Here is a 23,792-nt window from a genome sequence, read left to right on the forward strand (position 1 = left end):
CTAGCCCTGCTCTTTCTGTGTTGACTCTCCCCAGCGAGGTAAAGAACTGGAGGACTACAGACATGTCCAGCTAGTGCCATAGGTCTTCCCATTTGGCCTGAGGCCCAGCCCCTCATCCCCAGCCCCCCTGAGAGACCCACATCAAGGTTGGTGTTGTAGACAATGATTTCCAGCACCGAGTTGTCTGTCGTAGTGTCCACATTGGTGAGGTCGTAAAGTGAGGACGACCCGGGGTTATTTGACAGAGAGATCACAAGTAGGCAGAGAGGCAGGCAGAGAGAGAGGAGGAAGCAGGCTCCCCGCTGAGCAGAGAGCCCCATGCAGAGCTAGATTCTAGGACTCTGGGATCATGACCTGAGCCAAAGGCAGAGGTTTGAACCCACCCAGGCACCCCCTTGACAAGATTTTTCTTCCAGGCATTTTGCAGCCCTGTGTGTCCATGGCATTCTCCACATGCTTTGTTTTCTTTTATATATTATAGGGTATTATACTTAGTTTATTTGACAGTTTCCTTCACTACTTTGAGCTCCGTAGGATAAAGGCTTTGTCTGTATTACAAGTCTCTTCTCATACTTAGTTGACTTGTTCATGATTGTTCTCCATGTGTAACACAAGCCCTGTGTAACACAAGCCCTGACACAGTGAACTCTCAAAAAGAACTGGTGAATGAACAAAATATTGAATCTCTTTAGTAGGATAAAGTCCAAATCATGATTTAAAACCTTTCTTATGCATTTGAAATTGTAAGAATCAACATGTCAACATATGTTGTTTTGGTGGTAATCCATCTTTATTTATTTACTTATTTATTCTTCTGCAGCTTTGAGATTGTTGTGTTGAGATACCACATAATTCACCCATTTAAAACATACAGTTCAGTGGTTTTTAGTGTACTAACATTGTCTAGCCATCACCACAGTCTTATTATAGAGCAGTTCCATTATCTCCAGAAGAAACCCTGAAGCCATTGACAATCACTTCCATGTCCCCTTTCCCACAATGTCCAGCAACCCTGATCTACTTTCTTACTCTATAGATTTGCCTGTTCTGGACATTTCATGTACATAGAATCACACAACAGGTGTTTTTGCTATTGGCATCTTTCACCACTATGTTTTCAAAGCTCATCCATTTTGTAGCACATATTTGTATTTATTGCAAAATAATATTAAAACATGTAGATCTACCACATTCTGTTTATCCATTCACCAATCGATGCGCATTTTGGTTGTTTCCGTTTTTTGGCTGTTGTGAATAATTCCGCTTCAAACATTTACATTTTTTTGTGAACATATAATGTGTTCTTGAGGATATGCCGAGGGATTTCTCAGTCATATGGTAACTCTCTGCTTAATGTTTAGAGGTACTAGCAAACTGTTTTTCAAAGCGGCTGTACAATTTGAATTCCTGCTAGCAGTGTATGAGGATTGCAATTTCTCCATGTTCTTGCCAATGCTTGTTGTAGTTGCTTTTAAAATTAATTTTACAGTGTTGTGGTTTTTATAACTTTCAAATGTCTTATGAAAGTTTCTCAACTAATCCTGAGTTTATGCAATGTTATCAAGTCTATAGGGAAGTTAAAGATGTTGGTATACCTGGATATGTCAAAAAACAGAATAGAAACGGTTGACATGGACATTTCTGGATGTGAAGCCCTTGAGGACCTCTTACTGTCATCCAACATGTTGCAACAGTTGCCTGACTCTATAGGTGAGAATATTCTGTTATGTGATGAATGTTTATATAAAATATATCATTTGCTTTTTTTGTCATCGTCCTAGTTTATTAGTAGATATAGAGAATATACTGTTAGCCTGACCGATATTAATAAATTATCAAATTCATTATTCAAGATGTAATAATAGTATTTTACCAATATTTTGAAATGAAATGGTAACCCTAGTTGTCAAATTCAAGAAGGCTCTCATTAAAAAGATCTTACCAAATTAACATATTTTTAAAATTCATATTTTTTAAGTTGTAAAATGTTATTGTAAAAAGTGTATTTCTTAGACCTAGAGTAATTTGATAACCATGTATGTCTCCTTTTATCACCATAGAATTAGCTTCTATTCACAGAGTGTTGCCATACGCTATTTTCAATACTATCATAATACTGCTGTAATCTAGAAATAACATAAAGATGTATAATAAATATAAAAATCTCTTTGTGATTCTATTATTAAAACAGATACATTGTCTTATATGCTGTTAAGATTCATGACAGTAGAGAATTTGTGTGTTATATATGTCAAGCACACAATCCATTTTTGTTACAAATTTTTATATGAGTAAAATAACTAAAGACTCCTTCTAATTTAACAATGAGCAAATCTTTTTGTATGGACATCTTACTATTATTTATGAGAGGACTCAGGAGGGTAAGCAGCCAATTATTTAACTTCAGAAATTAGTTTTTAACACTCTTTGAATTCAATGTGTCATATATTCTGGAACTTATTAAAGCCTCTGAAAATTAAGTTACAACCTAGGTACTCTGATTGAAAGGGAGCAAGAAAACAAGGCAGTATTTCAAATTTTTTCAATATTTTATTGTCTCCACTTTCATCATTCTTTCATTGCTGATAGAAAATACTAGTTTTAACAAAGCAGGCTAGGCGTTTTTTCTTTCTAATTGATAATTTTTTTTATGTAACCACATAGTTTATAACAGTATTTTTCCAGATCATTCCATTGTAGTGCTTACCTGAGAGCTTTATTGAACACTTACACATTTCCAGTTTCTTTCTCTGAAAATTCTGATTCAGTACATTTGTGATGGGCCCTCTGATTTGTTTTTATTAAAATCTTTGATGAAACTTATAATCAGATGAGGTTAGGAAATACTCTTTTATGTCATAGAAGGTGAGGAAGTATAATGGTTAAAAGTGCATCCTTGGATTAAGAAGACAGAGATGACCTTCTCTGGCTAAGATAACCACTCAAATTATAGGCCTTGAACTCCCACTCAATCACCACTCCATATCTCTTCGAAGACATAATGAGAATAGAAAAATGATTTATATTTGAAGGACATATTTTTGTTCCTTCCTGCCTCCTCAGTACCAAGAACTGTGTCTAGTTTATAATAAGGGTTCAGCAAAGAAAATAATTTAGCCATGCTTAAGAAGAATAAACATCTACACGAACCTGAGCTAGAATGGAAATCAAGCAATGACCCCACACCTGATGGGCTCCAGACCACATCAGCAGTGGTGTTATGAGTTCCATTCATGCAGGGGGCGGGGAGTACCTTAAGCATAGCAGGAGAATTAAAATGCACAGGAAACTGAGGCAGCAGCTCCTTTTCTGTGAAGAGAGCCTGAAACAATCTACAACTAGTATGTGGAGCTCACACTGATGAGAACAGATACAGATTCACTGCTGAAAACTGTGGCAAGTCACAGCTATTGTGACCGGATAGGATCTGCACTACCAACATGGGATGAGAGTGCCGTGTTGCTAATAGGAGACCTGGTTCTGAACTCCAGAAACCTGGTGTCAGCGGTAGGTGACCCCACAACTGCCAGACAGGGAGGGGTAAGCACAGATAAGGAGAAAATAGTCACCCTCACAAATGAGCATGCAAACAGAAATCTCAAAGGAAAACTAATGTTGCAACAACAACAAAAAACTCAAATGGGAAAATTTACCCAGGAAGAAAACCAAAGTCATCAAGCAGTATAAAAAAAAAAGGTTTTTAAGTATATGTAGATCCTCAAATAGACAAAAGTTATAGTAATGGTCCTAAAAATAATAACTTATAAAACAAAAACAAGAACTATGGCTTATGGACATTGGGGAGGGTATGTGCTATGGTGAGTGCTGTGAAGTATATAAGCCTGACGATTCACAGACCTGTACCCGTGGGGCTAATAATACATTATATGTTAGTAAAAAACAAAAAACAAGAACTATGACTAAGAATAGGTGGCTATTAAAAAAAAATTAGAAATCCTGGAAATGAAAATGGCCCATAGTAAAATAAAAGATGATATAAGTATTTGTTTAAAATATCTTCCTTTAAGGAAGCAGACTAGGAAATTAGCCTTCTGCTTTGGGGAAGACAGCATGGATGGGTGATAGAAAACATTAGGTATGTTATACCTAAAAGATTAGGTATTTGGCTGGCATAAAGCAGACTAGGATATAGATAGGCAGTACTATGTGTTTAACACCGTCACTAAGAATCTGAATGACTCTCAAATGAGGAAAGTAACTTTGTTATAACAACTTATTCAGCCTCAGACTCTACCTTTGGGCCCTGTTGACCTTTCATTGAAAATTACATTTATGCATCTGCAGAGCTTCCAGAATCCCTGATAATACATGTAGAATGGGTTGACTTTACTCCAAAAATTCCCCTCTTGGTCAAGAGAAAGATCTGGCATAAGAGACTGAGAGCTGTGTTCTAAGGCCCTAAAATAATTCATTGATTCTGATTGGATGGGAAATTGCATCTTATCTTCTTTATTTGGACATTATTGCACCACCAACATTTAAGAGAACAAAAGATAGGAAATTTCATAGTATCAATTAAGAAAAATAGCAACTAAAATTAACATCTTTATTTCCTTCACATCTCTTTTAGTCCTTCTGCAACTACGAGGTATTTGAATGGAGTGATACACTCCACAAAACCTATGTGCTGAGTCCCTTTCCTTGTCTGGTTCCAAGGACTATGACAGGGGCTCTTTTCCTTTTCTAGATAGAGCTTTAATATAGATAGATAGATAGATAGATATAGATATATATAAATTTTTCTTTTTATTTATTTATTTATTTTCACTTTCCAAAATACTTTATCATACTCACTTTGTGGTTAAGAACACAGGTTTTGTAGTCAAGTTACCTGTGTGCAAATTCTGGATTTTCTACCTTGCTAGCTTTGAGAACTTAGACCAGCTACTTAATTTCTCTGTGCTCAGTTTCTTCATCTATTAAGTAGGGCAGTAGTAGTACCTGCATCATGGGGTTATTTCCAGCAATAAATGGATTCATATGTTTAAAACAGCTTAGGACAGTACCTGGCACATAGTAAGTGCTCATGGCATCTATTATAATAATATAATAATTATTATAATCTTAAATTTCATGACCGCACAGCTATTTGGCTTTCAGAATTCTATCATATGTGTGTAAATAACATGAAAATGCTAGCTATTTTCTATAACAAATCATATTAATGTTTAATATATAGCTGCTTATTATATTTTTATATAAGTAGCTAAAGATCATAGTAAAAGTCCTCATTTTTCTTGCCCTTCAATACTCCTTCTTTGGGAGTATAGAATAAAGAGGTAGGGAGTTAAGGAAGGACACAAATAGAGGGAAGGAAGAGAATAGAATATCTTTGATTCCTGCTGGGGTAGAAGAAAGTCCAAACAGATATGGTATAGAAATGCAGTAAAGGAGTTACCTGCTGGAAGAAGTCATGAGCAATGAAGATAAGGTTGATGCCCTATTTCTGCACCAAGATCAACCATATTCCTATAGAAGCTGCACAATCTCTCCATAGCGTTCCCTTGGATGGAATATGTGAGCAACAACTGAACAAACTTCCTTTAAATCCACGGACATGGAGCTAAGCATAGAGAATCAACTTGCTTCCACCTGTAAAGCTGCAGAAGCTTCCAGGGGGTGACAGAGCCACCACTCCATTCTTCAAAAAAACCCTGTTGCATCAACCTTTTGGTTTTTGTCTCTAGCATGCCTCAAGATTTTCACCACTACTTTCAGACTTTGGTGCTGTGATTGTCTTAAAGGCTACCTAGCAACTCAGTTTCATGGTATTTGCACAGTGATCTGTGACCCCACCCGAAACCTCCTATAACCCAATCAGGTGACATTGAGACCACCAAACCTCCTCTAGCTTCACTGGTGGGCAGGTGCAGTAGCTTGATAAGGGCTACCAAGTCATAAAAAATTTAGCTCTAATCCATCACCCCCTGTTTTCTTGCCACAATTGACGAACAAGCTCTTTTCTATTTCCAAGGTTGATATTTCTTACATACATACCAGCGAAGCTGAAGTGATTCAGTCACCCTTGAAACATAGATGAATATGGCAGTGGGGGAGCAAACTTCAGAGATAAATGACCCCAGTGAGAATTGTCCTCTTTCCCAGGTGCTGCTGTTTTCAGCAGTGTATCCTGAGGGCACAAGCTGATGTATTAAGCTCCAATATTTTGTAGATATTTTCTCACAGCAGTCTGACAGTGAGAACCTTTCTCCCCACTAGAGCAGAGATTCTGAGTGCTTCTACAGAATATGTAACTGAGCATACTGAAATTTAAAGTGCAATAATCGCTTTTTATTTCCGATCTATTCTGACTTACTCTATGACTTTAAGGAATCTGCAGAATACGTGATGTGGGTGGGCTTGGTCCATGGCAGTACTTCTCAAAGCCTATTCACAAAACACTGGCTGTACAAGGTATGCCGCACACTCACAGGCATTCCGCAATAACTTTGGAAAGTCACATTGCTTCATTAATATATTAAAATGTCCTAGAAAAACTTCATTAAAGAGATATGTTTAATGTTGTTTAATTTAGCTTTTCCCAAACACATTTGACCATGGAATCCACTCTATCCATGAACACAAGTTTTCTGCAAAAAAAGTAACCGACAGTATATAGGCATATTTCCAATGCAAAACAAAAATTAACCATGCTTTGTCCTTGGGCCTTGGCTATTTAAGCCAGACTGATGCTACATCGTGGCTGGGTAAAGGAAGCTGTCTTCAATTACTCTGTGACTATTACTCATTAAAACCCTAGGAATAGAGCAGTCAGTAAGGGTATGGGAGGCGGTAAATCTGACAGTGAAATATAAATAGTTGAAACTTCGATTCTTGGCCAGTTCTGTTCTGTATATTAAAATTGCAAGTTTTTGTGATTTCTGTGGATCCAACTCAAGGATTTATGGTAGCAAAGAGTATGAGGTCATATGTTGTAATTTTCCAAGTACATAATTATAACCGCTGCATCACAATATTTCAATACCCATTTGTTGATATTAGGCTTACTTCAGATTTGTTTTTAATTTGTATCACAACAGGGATGTTAGTTATTATCTTAGGAGTTAACTAAATATTAAATCACAGCTGGCTCAAAAATTTTCATCTGGTCCATTTGTGGTATACTAGATAAGGGAAATGTGGTAGTGTTGCTGTCTTCGGTTTCTGCGGAGTGCTATGTTGTGTTTATTTGTCTGCATTGATGAACCTGAATTCCCACTGATGCAAGTGAAGTTTTTAAAACTGGAAAGTCGAGATTAGACTACACACAAATATAGCTGTAACTTTATATAAGCAGAGTGTAGCCAGTTGGCATGATAAATGGTCATCACAAGTGATTCTTTTCTTTCTTATTGTATTTCCTGTCAGAGATCTGTTCTTGTGTATTAATAAAGCTTCTTCTCTGTTTTAGGACTGTTGAAAAAATTAACAACTCTAAAAGTAGATGACAATCAACTTACAATACTACCCAACACAATCGGAAAGTAAGTGCCAAAGTTTCATACCAGTCAGCCCCTCTTAGCCAGAAACAAAAGGATATGCTGAATCTTTTTACTTCAAAACATTTCTTATCTTAATTTAGTTTTCTATCTGAACATTGCATTGACACTATATAATATCATGAGAAATAGCTATGACTCTTTCATAAGCAAAGGGCTTACCCAGATCATTAATTATGTTATTGCCTGTTATTTTCCAGATACTATTAATTTGATGTTTTTAACTGAGTAGCAACTCAAAATTCACTTGAACGTGTCTTGTGAAATCAAATCAGTTTGTATAAAGCCCTATAGTTTATAATATGTTATCATTATACCGTAAGTGATTTATATATTATATTTAGTGATTGTTATTTATAGTAGTAGTACTATAAAATAGTACTGTAAATGTTATTTCTTTTTTTTTTTTTTTTTTTTTTTTGTTAAGTTTTTTTTTTTTTTTAGAGGGGGGGGGGGAGGGAGCACAGGCAGACAGAGTGGCAGGCAGAGGCAGAGGGAGAAGCAGGCTCCCTGCCGAGCAAGGAGCCCGATGTGGGACTCGATCCCAGGACGCTGGGATCATGACCTGAGCCGAAGGCAGCTGCTTAACCAACTGAGCCACCCAGGCGTCCCTGTAAGTGTTATTTCTAAAAAATAAAGTTATTTGCCTTTAAAAGTAAGAAAATTACTCATCAAAGATAAATGGGCCTATTCAATTCAAGGTTGAGTACTGGCTTGCAGGGATAAAGGTTAAGAATCTTATTATAAAGCTCATGTTTTTTAGATTTCTGTAAGTGCCATTACCTTCCTTTGATTATTGTTTCAGAGAAAATGAAAGAGAAGTGTTAGAGGAATGAACTAAAACAAAAACTGGTGAAAAAAAATAAACAAACAAACAAACAAAGAAGCAAGTGGGAATTGTATGAGAAATCTCTGTACCTTCTTCTCAATTTTACTGTGATCCTTAAACAGCTCTAAAAAAAAAAAAAAATAGTCTTTTTAAGAAAAAGAAGGATTAACAAACTGGTTATTTAAACTTGGGTTTTTGGGGGCAGACATTTTGCCGAAAATGAACTAAGTGAGCTTGTCTCTTCAAGGAGAACAACTGACAGTATTTGTCACTCGCAGTAAAATTTGAGCTATCAAGCAAAAATTGGAATTTTGGAAAATTCCTATCTGCCACTATGAGCCTGACACCTTCCCAATATTTACAAGCTTTTCTGATAAGACTGGTGTGATATAAATTAATGTAATTTGTTGATATTGTGCTATAAATGTGTGAGCATCTTGAAAATTTATATAACTCAGTGAAGCAGTATTTCCAAATGACCAATGCATGAATTACAAAATCAGACATGAGTGAAAGACCCATTCAAAATGCAAAATAGACTGGTTGATTTTAATGTGTTGGTATGAAGAATAAGAAAACTCATTGATATAATTTCAGATTCTACATTGCAGTTACCCCTAAAAAACTGGTGGTTGTTGAGTTTTGGTGTAGTATCAAAGAAAAAAATCACAATTATCAAAAAAAACTACTGAAAAATTCCTTCTTTTTTCAACTACATATCTATGTGAGGCTGGATTTTGTTATATATAATTCAGTCAGAACAATATGTCACAGCAGATCGAATACATAAGCAGAGAAGAGATCTGTTAAGCCAAATATTCAAGAGATTTACAAAAATAAAAACTGTCACCTTTTTCACTAAAAGTTTTTTAGAAAAAATATGATTACTTGGAATAAAGATATGTTAATTAACATGTTAAAGGTTTACTATTATTATTTAATAGATACTAATTGTTTTTTAAAACTCCTGTTTTAATCTATAATATAGTGATATCAATAAATATAAAAAATATAAACACATGTTCTTTGAGTTACCAGGGATTTTTAAGAGAGCAAATGGGTCCTAAGACCAACCAATTTTGAAGATATCTGTTCTATATCACATCATGTTTTATATAGTAAAATTATGAGAGCCATTGTCTAATTTACATTCTTACTTCAAGGTAACACCTGAATACAAATGTTTTGTATTTGCACGTATGGCATAAAATAAACTAAATATCTAAAATTTTATAGAATACCTTAATAAACAATTTGTATGAAGTAAAATAACAATAGCAATGATAGCTTTGTTTTTCTTAGTGAATTCAAAATTGATAGATCAGAGGTTTAGTGCAAGTCCTAAAGGTAAAATTTGATTAGGATCTTATTTAATGGCATCCCAAGTCACATGCAAAAAGTGTCTGGTAAAGAGTAGAATAGTCTGCATTTAATCTACTCATAAAGGGTAGAATAGTATAGATAGAAACATTCTACCTAGAACTCTGGACACCAAAATCCTAGATATATTATGATCTTCTGTAGTTATATTCTCATTCTGTACTTAGAACGTTTCAATGTTTGAATTATCTTAGGTCATTTTTAGTAGTCCAATATTAAAAACTGCTAGGATTAATTTTTTAACATTTTTCACAGTTGAAGTGGATTCCATGACTTTTATATGAAATGACATAAAATTGATTATTTTGTTGTCAAATCTTAATTTGTACACAGAAGTTCTAGCCACTGTATGAATTGAATGTATAATGAAAAATAATAATTAATAACCTTTTTTGCATTGTGCCAAATACCATGTTTGGTGCTTTACACACATTCCTATTTAGTTAAAGCCCCCATTAACTATCTTCTATGTGTATTATTATCTCCCTCTCGCTATCAGCAGATACTGAGGCTGAGAAAACTTAACAGATTTCAAAGCTAAGCTGTTAGTTGACCTGTGATGCCTCTTACTGTACATGATTGTTGAGTCACACATTTTGTAATACTTGGTAATTTAATGGGTCCCACTGCTCTAAAAGCAAAGGATTTTCCACAGGAAGAGAAAATACATACTAAACCTTCTCTTTCTTAGCTTCATAGCCTTGGTCAAAGCAATAAGAACTCAAAAATCTGAATGGAAATTTTAAAAACTCATTCCCTCATTGAGTATAGTCAAACAGAATGACTTTTGGACTGGGAATCAGAAAATCTAAGTAACTAAGCAAAGCTGGGTAAGCTTTTTCTTCTTGGGCCTCAAATTCCTGAGGGATAATGCAAGGAGCACTGTCTTGGGAGCCAAACAACATAGGTGTGAACTGTGACTATGCCACTCAGCGTATGAACTTGGGCAAGTTATTTAACCTTTCTGTTGCTTAGTTTCCTAATTTATAATATCTACCTACATCTATAATGTTCTAGTTCTTTGATCCAGATCTTTAGCCTTTATGATGTTAATATCCTAGATAGTAAATTCCAGTAGTCTAGGTACTAGACTGTTATAACAAGAAAATAAGTGAACTTTATTCTAAATACCTGAATGCTAAAAACATTTTTCCCTCTGTTTCCTAACCATGGAAGGATATAGAAGAAACTAGAAATGTACACAGCTTTAGGGAAGAGAATGTGGGGGCAGGTGAACAGAACAAACAGAGAGACCTCTTTTTATTATATACTCTCTGTAGTTTTTTAATTTTCTATCATGAAATGTTATACTCATTAAGAAATTAAAGGCAAAACACACACACACACACACACACACACCCTTCACTGGGTAAAACTCAAATTCCTTTACACAATATTCAAGTTTTTCCGTAGTCTCATTTAAACCAGTGGTTCTCAGCATGTGGTTGTCTGATCAGCCGCATCAGCTTCATCAGGGACCTAGTTAGCAGTGCACGTTCTGAGACAACGCCAGATCTACTGAATCGAGAAACTTTGGACAGAGGGCCGGCAGGCTCTGTGTAAACAAGCGCTTCAGGGGATTCTGATGTATGCTAAAGATTGAGAACTATCTAGATTCAGCTTTTAGTTATTAGCTATCTTCTCAAACCTGAACCTGTTGTGCCTGTGTCAGAATTACCTGAAATGCTAGTTTAAAATGAAGGTGCTTTAGGGGCCCCTGGTGACTCCTTCAGTTAAGTAACTACCTTTGGTTCTGGTCATGATCCTGGGGTCCTGGGGTCCTGGGGTCCTGGGATAGAGCCCTGCATTGGGCTTTCTGCTTGGCAAGGAGCCTGCTTCTCCCTCTGCCAGCAATGATTTCCATTTAAAAGCCATTGTCTTTTATTGCCTATTTTCTCCTGCACTCCCTGCCTCGGTATTTTAGGACTGTGACCATTTATGTGTTGTGGCCAAATTATAAATGCAACATAAATGTCTCTATATTTTGGTTGGTTAAAAAAATTAGAATCCTATCTTGAGGCATATAGAATCTTTTTTATGGTCTTTTGCAATGAACAAAGCTTTTTCTACTCATAGATTTTAGAAATGTTCACTTTAAAAAAATACTGAATAGAATTTTATATTTGGATAATATTTTTCTCCTATAATAAAACAAATTACAGATATTCTTTTCAATCAACCTAACTAACTTCCAAAGAGTCCAAAGGAAGGGAAAGATAAATAATTACCTTGGAAGAATGGGAAAATGAGTCAAAGGAAAAGTATATTGTCTTGACAATGATGGTAACTCTGTTCAAAATCAGTCAACATGGTTGTTTAATGGGTAAAACCTCTAAATGATTGACTATTCCCAACAAATTTCCACCATGATTTGAGTGAATTCATCTTCGCCTGTAGGATTTAGAACAAAAACTGAGTGGTTTCAGTGAGTAAACATTACAGAAAAGAATTGTTTCAATTTTGTTAATTTCTTGCATTGTTTAGAAGCAGCACAAGCAACTTACCTAATATTAATGACAAAATTAAGGGTAGAATCTAAAACTTGATTCTTGGCTTACATTAAATGAAATTGATTTTACAATCTCTGAAAATAAGGATAATTGCAAAGTTACTTAGCATTCATTATGGGCCCATTCTAAGTGTTTTACCTGTATTTAGTCCTCATAACACATGGTTAACTACCGATATCACCCTCTTGTGCCTAGTGATGAAACTAAGGTACAGAGTAATTAAGTAACTTGACAAGGATATTGCCACTAGTAATTGTTCTAGTCCAGACTCTAATCCCAGCTGACTGGCTGCAGTTTGGTCTCTTAACTCCTGGGGTATCCTGATGCTTTCAGGCAGTAGCTGTTTGAGCAACTTGCCTTTTCCAAACAAATTTTATATCTCTTTCTTTAGTTATTATAGACATACCTCATTTTATTGTACCTCACAGATACTGAGGTTTTTTTTATACAAATTGAAGGTTTGTGGTAACCTTGTACTGAGCAGCATTATCAGTGCCATTTGTCCAACATTTTCTCACTTTGTGACTCTATGTCTCATTTTGGTAATTCTCACAATAATTCAGATTTTTTCATCATTAGTCTATTTGTTATGGTGATCTGTGATCAGCGATCTTTGATGTTATGGCCGTAACTGTTTAGGAGCACCATGAACTGCCTCTATGGAAGACAGCCAATTTATCGGTAATTGTCATTTGTTCCCACTCATCTACTAACCAGTTGTTTGCCCATATTCCTCCCTTTCCTTGGCTTTCTCTATTTGCTAAGACACAACAATATTGAAGTTAAGCCAAATACTAACCCTTCATCAGTCTCTAAGTATTCGAGTGAAAAAAAATGTTGCACATTTCACACTTTAAATCAAAAGCTGGGAATGATATAGCTTAGCAAAGAAGGCAAGTCAAAATCCAAGACAGGCCAAAAGCTAGGCCTCTTGTGCTGAACAGTCAAGTTGTGAATGCAAAAGAAAAGTTCTTCAAGGGAATTACAACTGCTACTCCAGTGAGCACATGAATGATAAGAAGACAAACGGTCTTATAGCTGATACATAGAAAGTTTTCATAGTGTGGTTAGAAGATCAAACCAGCACCAACATTCCCTGCCCCAACAATGGCTAATCCAGAGCAAGAATCTCTTCAATTCTTTGAAGACTGAGAGAGGTGAGGAAGGTGCAGAAAAAGATTTGGAAGCTAGCAGGGTTGTTACATGAGGTTTAAGGAAAGAAGCTGTTTCCATAGCATAAACATGCAAGGTAAAGCAGCAAGTGCTGATGTAGAAGCTACAATAAGTTATCCAGAAGATCTAACTATAACAATTAATAAAGGCAGCTACACTAAACAACATATTTTCAGTGAAAATGATGAAACAGCCTTCTATTGAATGAAGATGTCACCTAGGACTTTCACAGCTAGAGAGAAGTTAATGTGTGGCTTCAAAGTTTCAAAAGACAGGCTGGCTTTATTGTTAGGGGCTACTTAGCTTGTGATTTTATTCATTTTTTTAAAGATTTATTGATGGACTTGAGAGAGAGTACACAAGCACATGAGCACAGGCACATACATGCACACAGAGTGAGGGGAGAGAGAGAGACAGAAAGGAGAGAGAGAAGCAGACTCCCCACTCAGTGTGGAGACTGAGGCAAGGCTCAATGCCTCAACAAGAGGATCATGACCTGATCCAAACTGAAGAGTTAGATGCTTACTGAGTGAACCACCCAGGCACCCCAAGCTGGTGATTTTAAGTTGAAACCAATGCTCATTTATCATTCCAAAAGTCTTAGGACCCTTAAGAGTTTTGCTAAAATCTCCTCTGCCTGTGCTTATAAATGGAACAACAAAACATGGCTGAGAGCACATCAATTCACAACATGATTGAATATTTTAAGCACACTGTTAAGACCTATTGCTTAGAAAGATTCTTTTCAAAATATTACTGCTCACTCATTGATAATGCACCTTTTCACCCAAGAGCTCTGATGGAGATGTACAATGAGATGGATGATTTCATGCCTGCTAACACAACATCCATTCAGCAGCCCATGGATCCAAGAGTCCTTTTCACTTTTAAGTCTTATTATTTAAGAAATACAATTTGTAAAGTTACAGTTGCTATAGACAGTTATGCTTCTGATAGATCTACAAAAAGTAAATTGAAAGCCTCCTGGAAAGGATTCATCATTCTAGATGTCATTAAGAACATTTGTTATTCATGGGAAGAGGTCAAAATACTAAGATTAATAGGAGTTTGGAAGAAGTTGATTGCAACTCTCATAAATGACTTTGAGGAGTTCAAGACTTCAGTGGAGAAGTAACTGTAAATGTAGTAGAGGTCACAAGAGAATTAGAAGTGGAGCCTGAAGATATGACTGAATTGTTGCATTCTCATGATAAAACATTCAGTGACTGAGGGGTTGCTTTCTATGGATGAGGAAAGAGGTTGGTTTCTTGAGATGGAATCTACTCCTGGTGAAGATGCTGTGAAGATTGTTGAAAAGACATCAAAGGATATTACATAAACTTATTTGATACAGCAGCACAGGGTGTGAGAGGACTGACCCCAATTTTGAAAGAAGTTCTGCTATCAAACAGCATCATATGTTATGGAAAAATGGTTCATGAAAGGGAGAGTAAACTGATATGGCAAACTTCACTGTAGTCTCATTTTAAGAAATTTTACAAAAATTTCAGCAACTATCACCCTGATCAACATCAGCTGCCATCAACATCAAAGCAAGACCCTTAGCAAAAAGAACTATGACTCGCTGAAAGTTCGGATGATGGTTAGTATTTTATAGCCATAAATAAATAAATAAATAAATAAATAAATAGGGTATGTACATTTTTCAGACATAATGCTATTGTACACTTAACAGTACACTGTAATTTACTATAAACATAACTTACATGTACCGAAATATTATGTAAAAAACAAAATATTCGATTTACTCACCTTATTGTGACATAAATTTTATTTTGGTAGTCTGGAACCCAACCCACAGTATCTCCAAGTTATTCCTATATATCCCTTTCTACTAAATCTTCACAAATACAATTAAATTCTACACATCATCTTAAATTAAGGCATCTCCAATGCCTTACTAATCAGTTGCAGGTAGTTTTACATTTTACCTACTAGAAGGTTTTGTTTATAGGAAACAATGTATTTTAAAAAGGGAATATCGGGGTGCCTGGGTGGCTTAGTGCGATAAGCCTCTGCCTTTGCCTCAGGTCATAATCCTAGGGTCCTGGGATTGAGTCCCGCATTGGGTTCTCTGCTCGGTGGGAGCCTGCTTCCTCCTCTCTCTCTCTCTCTCTCTCTCACTCTCTCTTTCTGCCTACTTGTAATCTCTCTCTGTCAAATAAATAAATAAAATCTTTTTAAAAAAAAGGAAATATCACAGGATAACTTTCACATATTTCAGAAATATCACTCAAGATTTTTTTTTGAGGTGCACCTGGGTGGTTCAGTGGGTTAAGTCTCTGCCTTCAGCTCATGTCATGCTCCCAGAGTCCTGGGATCAAGCCCCGCATCAGGCTCTCTGCTTAGCGGTGAGCTTGCTTCCCGTTCTTTTCTGGCTGCCACTCTGACTACTTGTGATCTCTTTCAAATAAATAAATAAAATCTTAAAAAAAAAAGATTTTTTTTCAGGGTACCTCCACCTTAGAACAGGTCATTTTATTGAAGTGATATATATATATATATATATATATATATATATATACACCATAGGCTTAGCATACATTTAATCTTCTTTGAAACTATCAGCATTAGACATTATCAACCAATTTTACAGATGGGAAAACAAGAATTAATCATAAACAAAATTTGCTCAGCTATTAAGTGGTCACACTAGAATTGGAACCCTAGCCTGTCTGAATATTTTCCACTGAATTACATTATTTCTATTGACTTAAAACTAAACAAAGAAAGTGAAGCCCAAATCCATTTGTTTTTATGTTTGTTAGCATCTATGTTAATAGAACATTTAATAGTATCTAATGGTTTCTCATAGTCATGAATGATGTTAAAGTGAAATTACAGATTATCCATGTAATATATTCATAATCTTTCTTATTTACTAGGTAGGTAATTGAGGGTTAATGATACAATAATATCTTCCCAGACAAAACTAATTCATGAAGACCAAACTAGAGAAAAATGTAGAGAGTATTTTTAGAAAATTAAGTCAACACTATTATTTTTGTTTAATTTCAAGCATTAGTACCTTCAGTAGCCTACTTTAATAGTTGTACTTATGTGTGAACTAAGACAAAGCTTTACTGCGCACAATTCTTGTAATATTTATATAGATTTTAGATTTTATGAGCAAGTCTATTTTGTGTGTGTGTCTGTGTGTTTAAATGCTACTCTTGAAATATTTGCAGGGACTTTATTTAAAGCCTTACAACTAACTCAGTGTGTATTCCTAGGACCAGCAGAATTTAATCACCTATGAACTTTTTAAAAATGCAGGATCTAGGCCCACCACAACGCTGACTCTGAATTTGAATTTTAATAAGTTCTCTTGCTGATTCATAGGCATTCTGAAGTTTGGGAAGTGCTGTTTTTTACACTTTCTTTGCAGTGTGTTTTTCCTTTTAATGTGTACAATTATAGACTCCTGAGAACAATTCTTTAAAAATAAAAAAAAAAAAGGAGGACCTTTAGGTCTATCTTATTTTTGCAAAAAGTAAATGAATGTATTTTTATTAAGATACCACTGACATAACATATTAGTTTCAGGTATACACCATAATGATTCAATATTTGTGTATATTGTGACATGATGACTACGATAAGTCTGGTAGCATTCATCACCATACATAGGTTTGATTTTTTTGCTTGTGATGAGAATGTCTAAGATCCATTCTCTTAACAACTTTAAAATATGCAATACATACAGTCCTGCTAACTATGGCCACCATGCTGGACGTTATATCCACATGACTTACTTATTTTGTAAATGGAAGTCTGCACCTTTTGACCACATTTCACCCATTTCTCCCGTTCCCTATCCCCACTTCTGGCAAGCACCAATCTGTTCCCTGTATCTATGAGCTGTTTCATTTTGTTTTAGGTTCCACATACAAGTGAGATCATACAGTGCTTGTCTTTCTGTGGTGACCAACTTCACTTGTTTGAAAGCCAGTGATAATCTGAATAATGTCATGTAACTGTTTTTGCTAAGGATCCCGTAGTAAAATACTTTAAGTGATTCCTAACAAAATTGCCATTAACAAAGTCAGCTGGAATGTTATGAGTTTAAATCTTTTGAATTTCTGAGATCCTTGAAGAGTGTGTATTTTGCATCTATTAGCTTTCTCTATAACCCAAAGATGTAAAATTCTTTCAGATGTAAAATTCTTTGAGGACAGGCATAGTGCAGTCAAAACATTGTCTATTTCAATGCAGGAAATTCTCACTTTGCACAGAGGTGAAGGACTGTGAAAACAACCATTCAAGCTAAAATCATGCTACAGTCTTAATCAATGAGGGAGGGGCACTTGGGTGGCTCAGTCAATTAAGCACCTGCCATAGAGCCCCCATGGGTCAACTCTCTGCTCAGCAGGGAGCCTGCATCCCCCCCTCCCTCTCCCCTTTTCTCTTCCACTCCCCCTGCTTGTGCTTTCTCTCTCTCTCTCTCTCTCTCTCTCTGTCAAATAAATAAATAAATAAATGCTGTCTTTTAAAAAAATATAATCCAAGAGGCAAAACTATAATAGTTCTGTCTGAAGATCTTTAAAACCTTTTTAAAACATTAAACACTATTAGGGTTGATTATAAGTGTATAAGGAAATGGGAAAATAGTAAAACTAATATTCGTCTAGTTTGCTGTCTTTGTAGACAGTATGAACATCAAGAATTAAAGTGGGCTTTTTGTAAAAAAAAAAGTTATCAAGATTATTTTGAACATACTTGCCTTCTTTTCATCATGTAAATCATATTTCAGAGTGAACATTGTTCCTGTACATTGGTGAATTGTCTTTTTAAGCTTAAAGAAGCATCCAGACTTCTATCCTTTGTGCTTTCCCTGTCATGAAACATCCCTGAGAGTTCCTTTAATGGGAATTTTATTACCAGCGTCACTTTCTCTAAGACATCTTCATCCTTTTCGTTACAACCACTTTCCTCATTTACGTCAACAAGCTTGCTGTTAAGTTCCTCCAGGAGCATGTGTACGGTCCTTTGCAAGTGGCAGGCAGCATCCCCACAGTCAGCTGCCTCTTCTGTAACTCCAGTTACGTTTGTGCAGGTCCTGCAATGTTTTCTGCACGGTGTGGTGAAAATTTCTGCTGTAATGCATGCGTAGTACTTGCCAGGACTTCCTGCCATGATTCTTGCATATTTTTATTTGTACACTTTATGTCATATTTTTTCCACAACTCAGCTAAAGAAATTATATGATCTCCAGCTGTAGCATTGATAGCCTATTCCAAAGTCTGTGTAAGCTAACAGGTCTTTAGAGTTGAAATAACTCCTTGGTCCATTGGCAGCGTTAATGAAGTTATTTAAGTTTTCACATTTTCATTTAAATCACCAAGAGAATTAGGGAGATCAAGAGCATTTTCCAACAGTATAAATATTAAATTAGTGCACCTATAGTATCTCTCTACTGATTGACAAGAAGGAAAAACAGCCACATGATGTACTATTTGTGGTGTGAACCCAATGACAGATGTTTAGGGACGAATCACTGACAGCCTTAGAAAGAGGGAATGTGATGAATCACATGATGTGCATCCGTTATTTACATAGTGATTTGTGGGCCCAAGAATTAAAAGCGAAGTTTATGTTTTATGCAGTAACTCACAGTTAATATACTGAAGTTTGAGCTTGGTGATGGGGGAATAATGTTATCTAATGAAACCATGATGACTGAAATGCATTCACATCAGAACTATGCAAAATAAGGGCTGCTTAACTGGGACTCAAGACTAACCTCAAAACATGTTTTTATTTTTAAAAATGTTTTTATAAAAGAAAGGAAAAATGAGAAAATTTTATTACATTTTGAACTAAGTCTTTGACTTCTACCTCTGAACATGCATTTGAAATTTTTATTTTTAAACGTCTCCAGTAGTTTTATGACCTTTTGCTGAGTACATAATCTTAAACCATCGATAAATGGTTTATTCAGTTTAAGTGCATTATATATGTGAAGCACTGGGCTAGACTTTTTTTCTAAGAAATAAACTATTACTGGGTTTCACACATACATTGATTTCTGCCCACACCAACACACCACACACACACACACACACAAAGCAATACGTACCTGGCACCCAGCAATATACTCACCCCTGCATATGGGGCCTCAGAGGATTTAGAAATGAATTTATCAGGGTTCACTGATACAAAGAGAAAATATTTCCTGAGCATGTATTTTATGACGGGTCTTGTACTAAATTCTTAAACAGTATTTCATAAAGTACTGAGAGCAGCTACATGAAGCAGGAATTATTAGTACCCTCTTTGCAAATGTGAAGAAACTAAGACTCAGAGAAAAAGCTACATGCCTTGTCTATATAAAAGGACAGTTGTTCACTAAAGCAGCATTTGCTTATGAGATACTATTCAAAGCTGAATGCCGTGTTTCACTGCAACTGGTTCTAACCAGCTGAAGATGGTAAGAACCAGGAACCACGAGTTACCTTAGTCAGGGTCAAACTGACCCGTGGTGCATGAGACTTGATTTACTTAACTGTACACAGACTTGTGAACTCATTCACCCAATCCGTAATGCAAATATTTAATATTTAATGGGCATATTCCACTGTGATTACTCTCCTTTTGGCACTGACTTTTCCCCATCAGAGCACTACTCAGTGAATTTCTTCCCCAGTATGTTCCTTTGCCTGGCAGGTAAATAAAATCAGCTTCAGTTTTTGAGCTGTGGTCATTGTTTTATTGTTTGATACCCAAGATAACACACTTAGTAAGTGACTGAGCTGGGGCACAAATCCGTTCCGACTGACTTAAAACCCATATGCTTAATTTCTTTGTTTACTCATTAATTAAATGATGGGAATAAATTGCATTCCAGCCAGCTAGTTCCAAGATGTAAAAATAGGAAGCTTATTCTACAGCTCTAACTCTTACTAACTCTAATTCATTCTTCCCTTTACAACAGCGAGAACCTCACACTTCCTGTTACAGTAATAACGATAATATGAATGGTAATAACAGTGTGATAATATTAACAACAGTATCAATGACAACTTAACTACAGATAGTGCTCCCTCAGTGACGGGCCATCTTTCTTTCCCAGCTATCTCAAACCAGATATTGAAATGTCTTGTTTCCTGATGATAACATGAATGTGCATTTATACAATTTCTGTTTGTAGATGTGAGTTAAAATTGGCCATATGTGGAGTAGTAGGGATTGTGACCAGCTAAAGAACTGTGTTGATGTGAAGGCAGCAGCCATTACTCTGTTTCTGTTGCTTATCATGGAAGAATACCAGACTGGTAATACCAGATTTCCCTCTTTCAAGAGGCACCAAACCTCCGGGTCATTATGTAGAGTTTACCACTTTTTAAAATATTATAATAGGGATGCCTAGGTGGTTTATATGTTTAAGCATCTGACCCTTGGTTTTGGCTCAGGTCATGATCTCGGGGTCATAATATTGTGCCCCACATCGGGCTCTGCACTCAGTGGAGAATCTGCTTGAGATTCTCTCCATCTGCTCCTCTATATAAATCAAACTAAACACATCTGCTGGCTGAAATGAGCCCTATCCATAGCCTCTGCTTCAGACGCACTGGCTAAGAGGAAAGAAAATACAGTGGAGGCACACGGTGTGCATTTTGGGTCCAAGCTTTCCTACTTTGTTTGCCCCTGGGCAAGTTATTTAGCCTCTGTAGGCTTCAAATTTCCTTATCTGTAAAAATGGGTTTAAAAATAGTGACTATCTTGAGTGCCTGGGTGGCTCAGTTGGTTAAGCAATTGACTTCGGCTCAGGTCATGATCCTGGAGTTTGGGAATGGAGTCCCACATGGAGCTTCCTGCTCAGCAGGGAGTCTACTTCTCCCACTGACCTCTCTCATGTTCTCTCTCTCAAATAAATAAATAAATAAATATTTTTTGTTGTTATAAGATAAAGATTAGTTATTTTTATCTTTAAAATGCTTAGTAAAATACCTAAAATTTAATCAATGATTTGTTGTTAATATTTTGCCCCCTTTATCCTCCCTTTTGTGGACCTGCTCTCTACAGATTTCTGCTATTCCAGTTATATGCATCCATTCCAAGGACATGCATTATGAACATTAGGCTATAACTGATGCTTCCATTGTATTAACACAAACAAACAAAACCTTGTATGATTTTCAGTGGCTCAGTTAAATGGCAGGGGAATTTAGAAAGGGAAAAAATAAGCCAAATTTATTCTACTAAATTGAACCACTCATTAAATGGTATTGAACCACTTGGCTAAACTGATAAAATAATTTATATGATACTATTGTCACTAAATGAATAAGGTTTTTTTGTTCAGTGAACTTGGATATGTGTCTTTTAAAAGCTCTTTCACCATTTCACCTTTTAATATATGTAACTAATGTATTTAACTTTTCAGTTTATCTTTGTTGGAAGAATTTGACTGTAGCTGTAATGAACTGGAGTCTTTACCTTCTACTATTGGCTACCTTCATAGTCTTCGAACGTTAGCAGTCGATGAGAATTTCCTTCCAGAATTACCCCGAGAAGTGAGGAATAAACTTGTTTCTGTTAATTAACTTTTAATGAATATGTTTTGGGATTAAGACTTAATAAGTGCAATGGCAATGTAGATTCATGAGTTGAGCTGTCAATGTGTATAGGAATTATCTACATATGTATGTGTTAATTATTTTTTTTAATGATAAGTGCTAAGTTCTTATATTTGACCCAGAAAACCCATTTGACTTAAACATTACTAGCAAAGAAAAGTAATAAAATATTGTAAGTTAATCAATGCTAAGGAATACAATTTTAAATAATTTAATTTAAATGTTTCACTTTTAAGAACAGTAATAAGAAATTCTGAGATAATTACATTTCCATTTCTGAAGTGAAAGACTTTTACTGTAAATAACTTTTTTAAACTATCATGTGGCATGATAATATTATTTTTATTTTAGAATTCACCAAAAGATTCTGTTAGTTTTTATTTCTAAGTGGGATTTTTATTTATTAATGTCAAGAACAAAATGCGAAGTATATTTTCAATTTAATATTTTCTACTAACCACTTCCATGAAGAGAAACAGTAGTCAATATGTCATTATTTTAGAGCAAAAAGTTATAAATAAACATGACAAGTATCATTGTAACACAAAATAAAAGTAACTTGGCCATGGAAATGTCAACAATATTTTATCTTTTGTGAATGAGTGATCCATTAGAAACATAGATATCTTAGTATTCACTTGGTTTTAGTGTAAAAACAATGTTATTAATGAAAACAATGAAGCTAATGAGCATTCTAACAATAAAATTATAAAGAAAATTCTTCCTTTCTAATATGCAAAAGAAAATGAGATACATATTGTCTTAACATCTAAAGGAATATATATAATATATACATATATTTTAAAAAAGAGTGATTATAAAAAATAAAGCAGTAGACATATTAAGAGAGTCTTTTTAATTTCTTTTCAGTGTAACAGTATTCATTGTTTTAAGAGAATCTTAAAAGTAATAAGGAAATCTATAAATTATTTTAATATTAAAAATTAGTACAAAAATCGTTTACTATGTATTTCCTTATTTACTTTCTTTTGTTACCCACAGATTGGAAGCTGTAAGAATGTAACAGTTATGTCTCTACGTTCCAATAAACTGGAATTTCTTCCTGAAGAGATTGGACAGATGCAGAAGCTAAGAGTCTTAAATTTGAGTGACAACAGGTATTTCTGCAACATTTCAAAATGACATTAGTTATTTACTGAAAGCAAATCATTGTTCATTATTAATGATTTTAGAAACATTTTCTGTGTCTTATGAATTATATAGGATGCAAATCAATGTTTTATTGAGAAAATGGCAGAAACCAAATTATTTACAAACTGATATTTCTAAATTTTATTTTTTGAGTAAATTCAGATCAGTTAGTATGTTGTATGTTTAAATTATATAAAATCTATACACCAAATTTATATACCAAAACCCTCCTATATGCAGAAAGCATATTATGAAGACCTGAGAAAAGTTATAATAAAAAGTTATCAATCATATTAATTAAAATCATGTATGTAGGTATGAATCATGTATGTGCGTGCATGTGTGTGTGTGTGTGTGTGTGTGTATGTTTTCATGTACACATTTATGTCTACAGTAAATTAACAGGGCAATGAGTGCATTGTCAACACCACCAGAATGCCAGTAAGAATATTGCCAATTAAGTAATACTCAAAAGTCATAAAATTTGTACATCATTTTAAGGACAACCAAATGGTTATTTAGTCATGTTCAAAGTAGGTCAAAGAAAACCCTAAAAAGATAGGTGCCCTTCTTGTGACAAAGGTGTTATAGTGGTGGAGAGGCAAAAAGAAAGAGCAAAACTGAATTC

The 23,792-nt window shown here is 35.2% G+C and overlaps 1 protein-coding gene across 3 annotated transcripts in view; it reads left to right on the forward strand.

Moving 5' to 3' along the window:
- LRRC7 (leucine rich repeat containing 7) overlaps positions 1 to 23,792 on the forward strand; it is a 432,771-nt gene that overhangs the window by 297,069 nt on the left and 111,910 nt on the right. For all 3 annotated transcript variants that reach the window (XM_059376850.1, XM_059376851.1, XM_059376852.1), the window contains 4 exons: positions 1,566 to 1,710; positions 7,433 to 7,505; positions 21,820 to 21,949; positions 23,015 to 23,130. In XM_059376850.1, coding sequence (XP_059232833.1) covers positions 1,566 to 1,710; positions 7,433 to 7,505; positions 21,820 to 21,949; positions 23,015 to 23,130 — 464 coding nt within the window. The remainder of the gene's footprint in view (positions 1 to 1,565; positions 1,711 to 7,432; positions 7,506 to 21,819; positions 21,950 to 23,014; positions 23,131 to 23,792) is intronic.

Source organism: Mustela nigripes, chromosome 14 (genome assembly GCF_022355385.1).
Source record: "Mustela nigripes isolate SB6536 chromosome 14, MUSNIG.SB6536, whole genome shotgun sequence".
In the NCBI taxonomy this organism is placed as follows: domain Eukaryota; kingdom Metazoa; phylum Chordata; class Mammalia; order Carnivora; family Mustelidae; genus Mustela; species Mustela nigripes.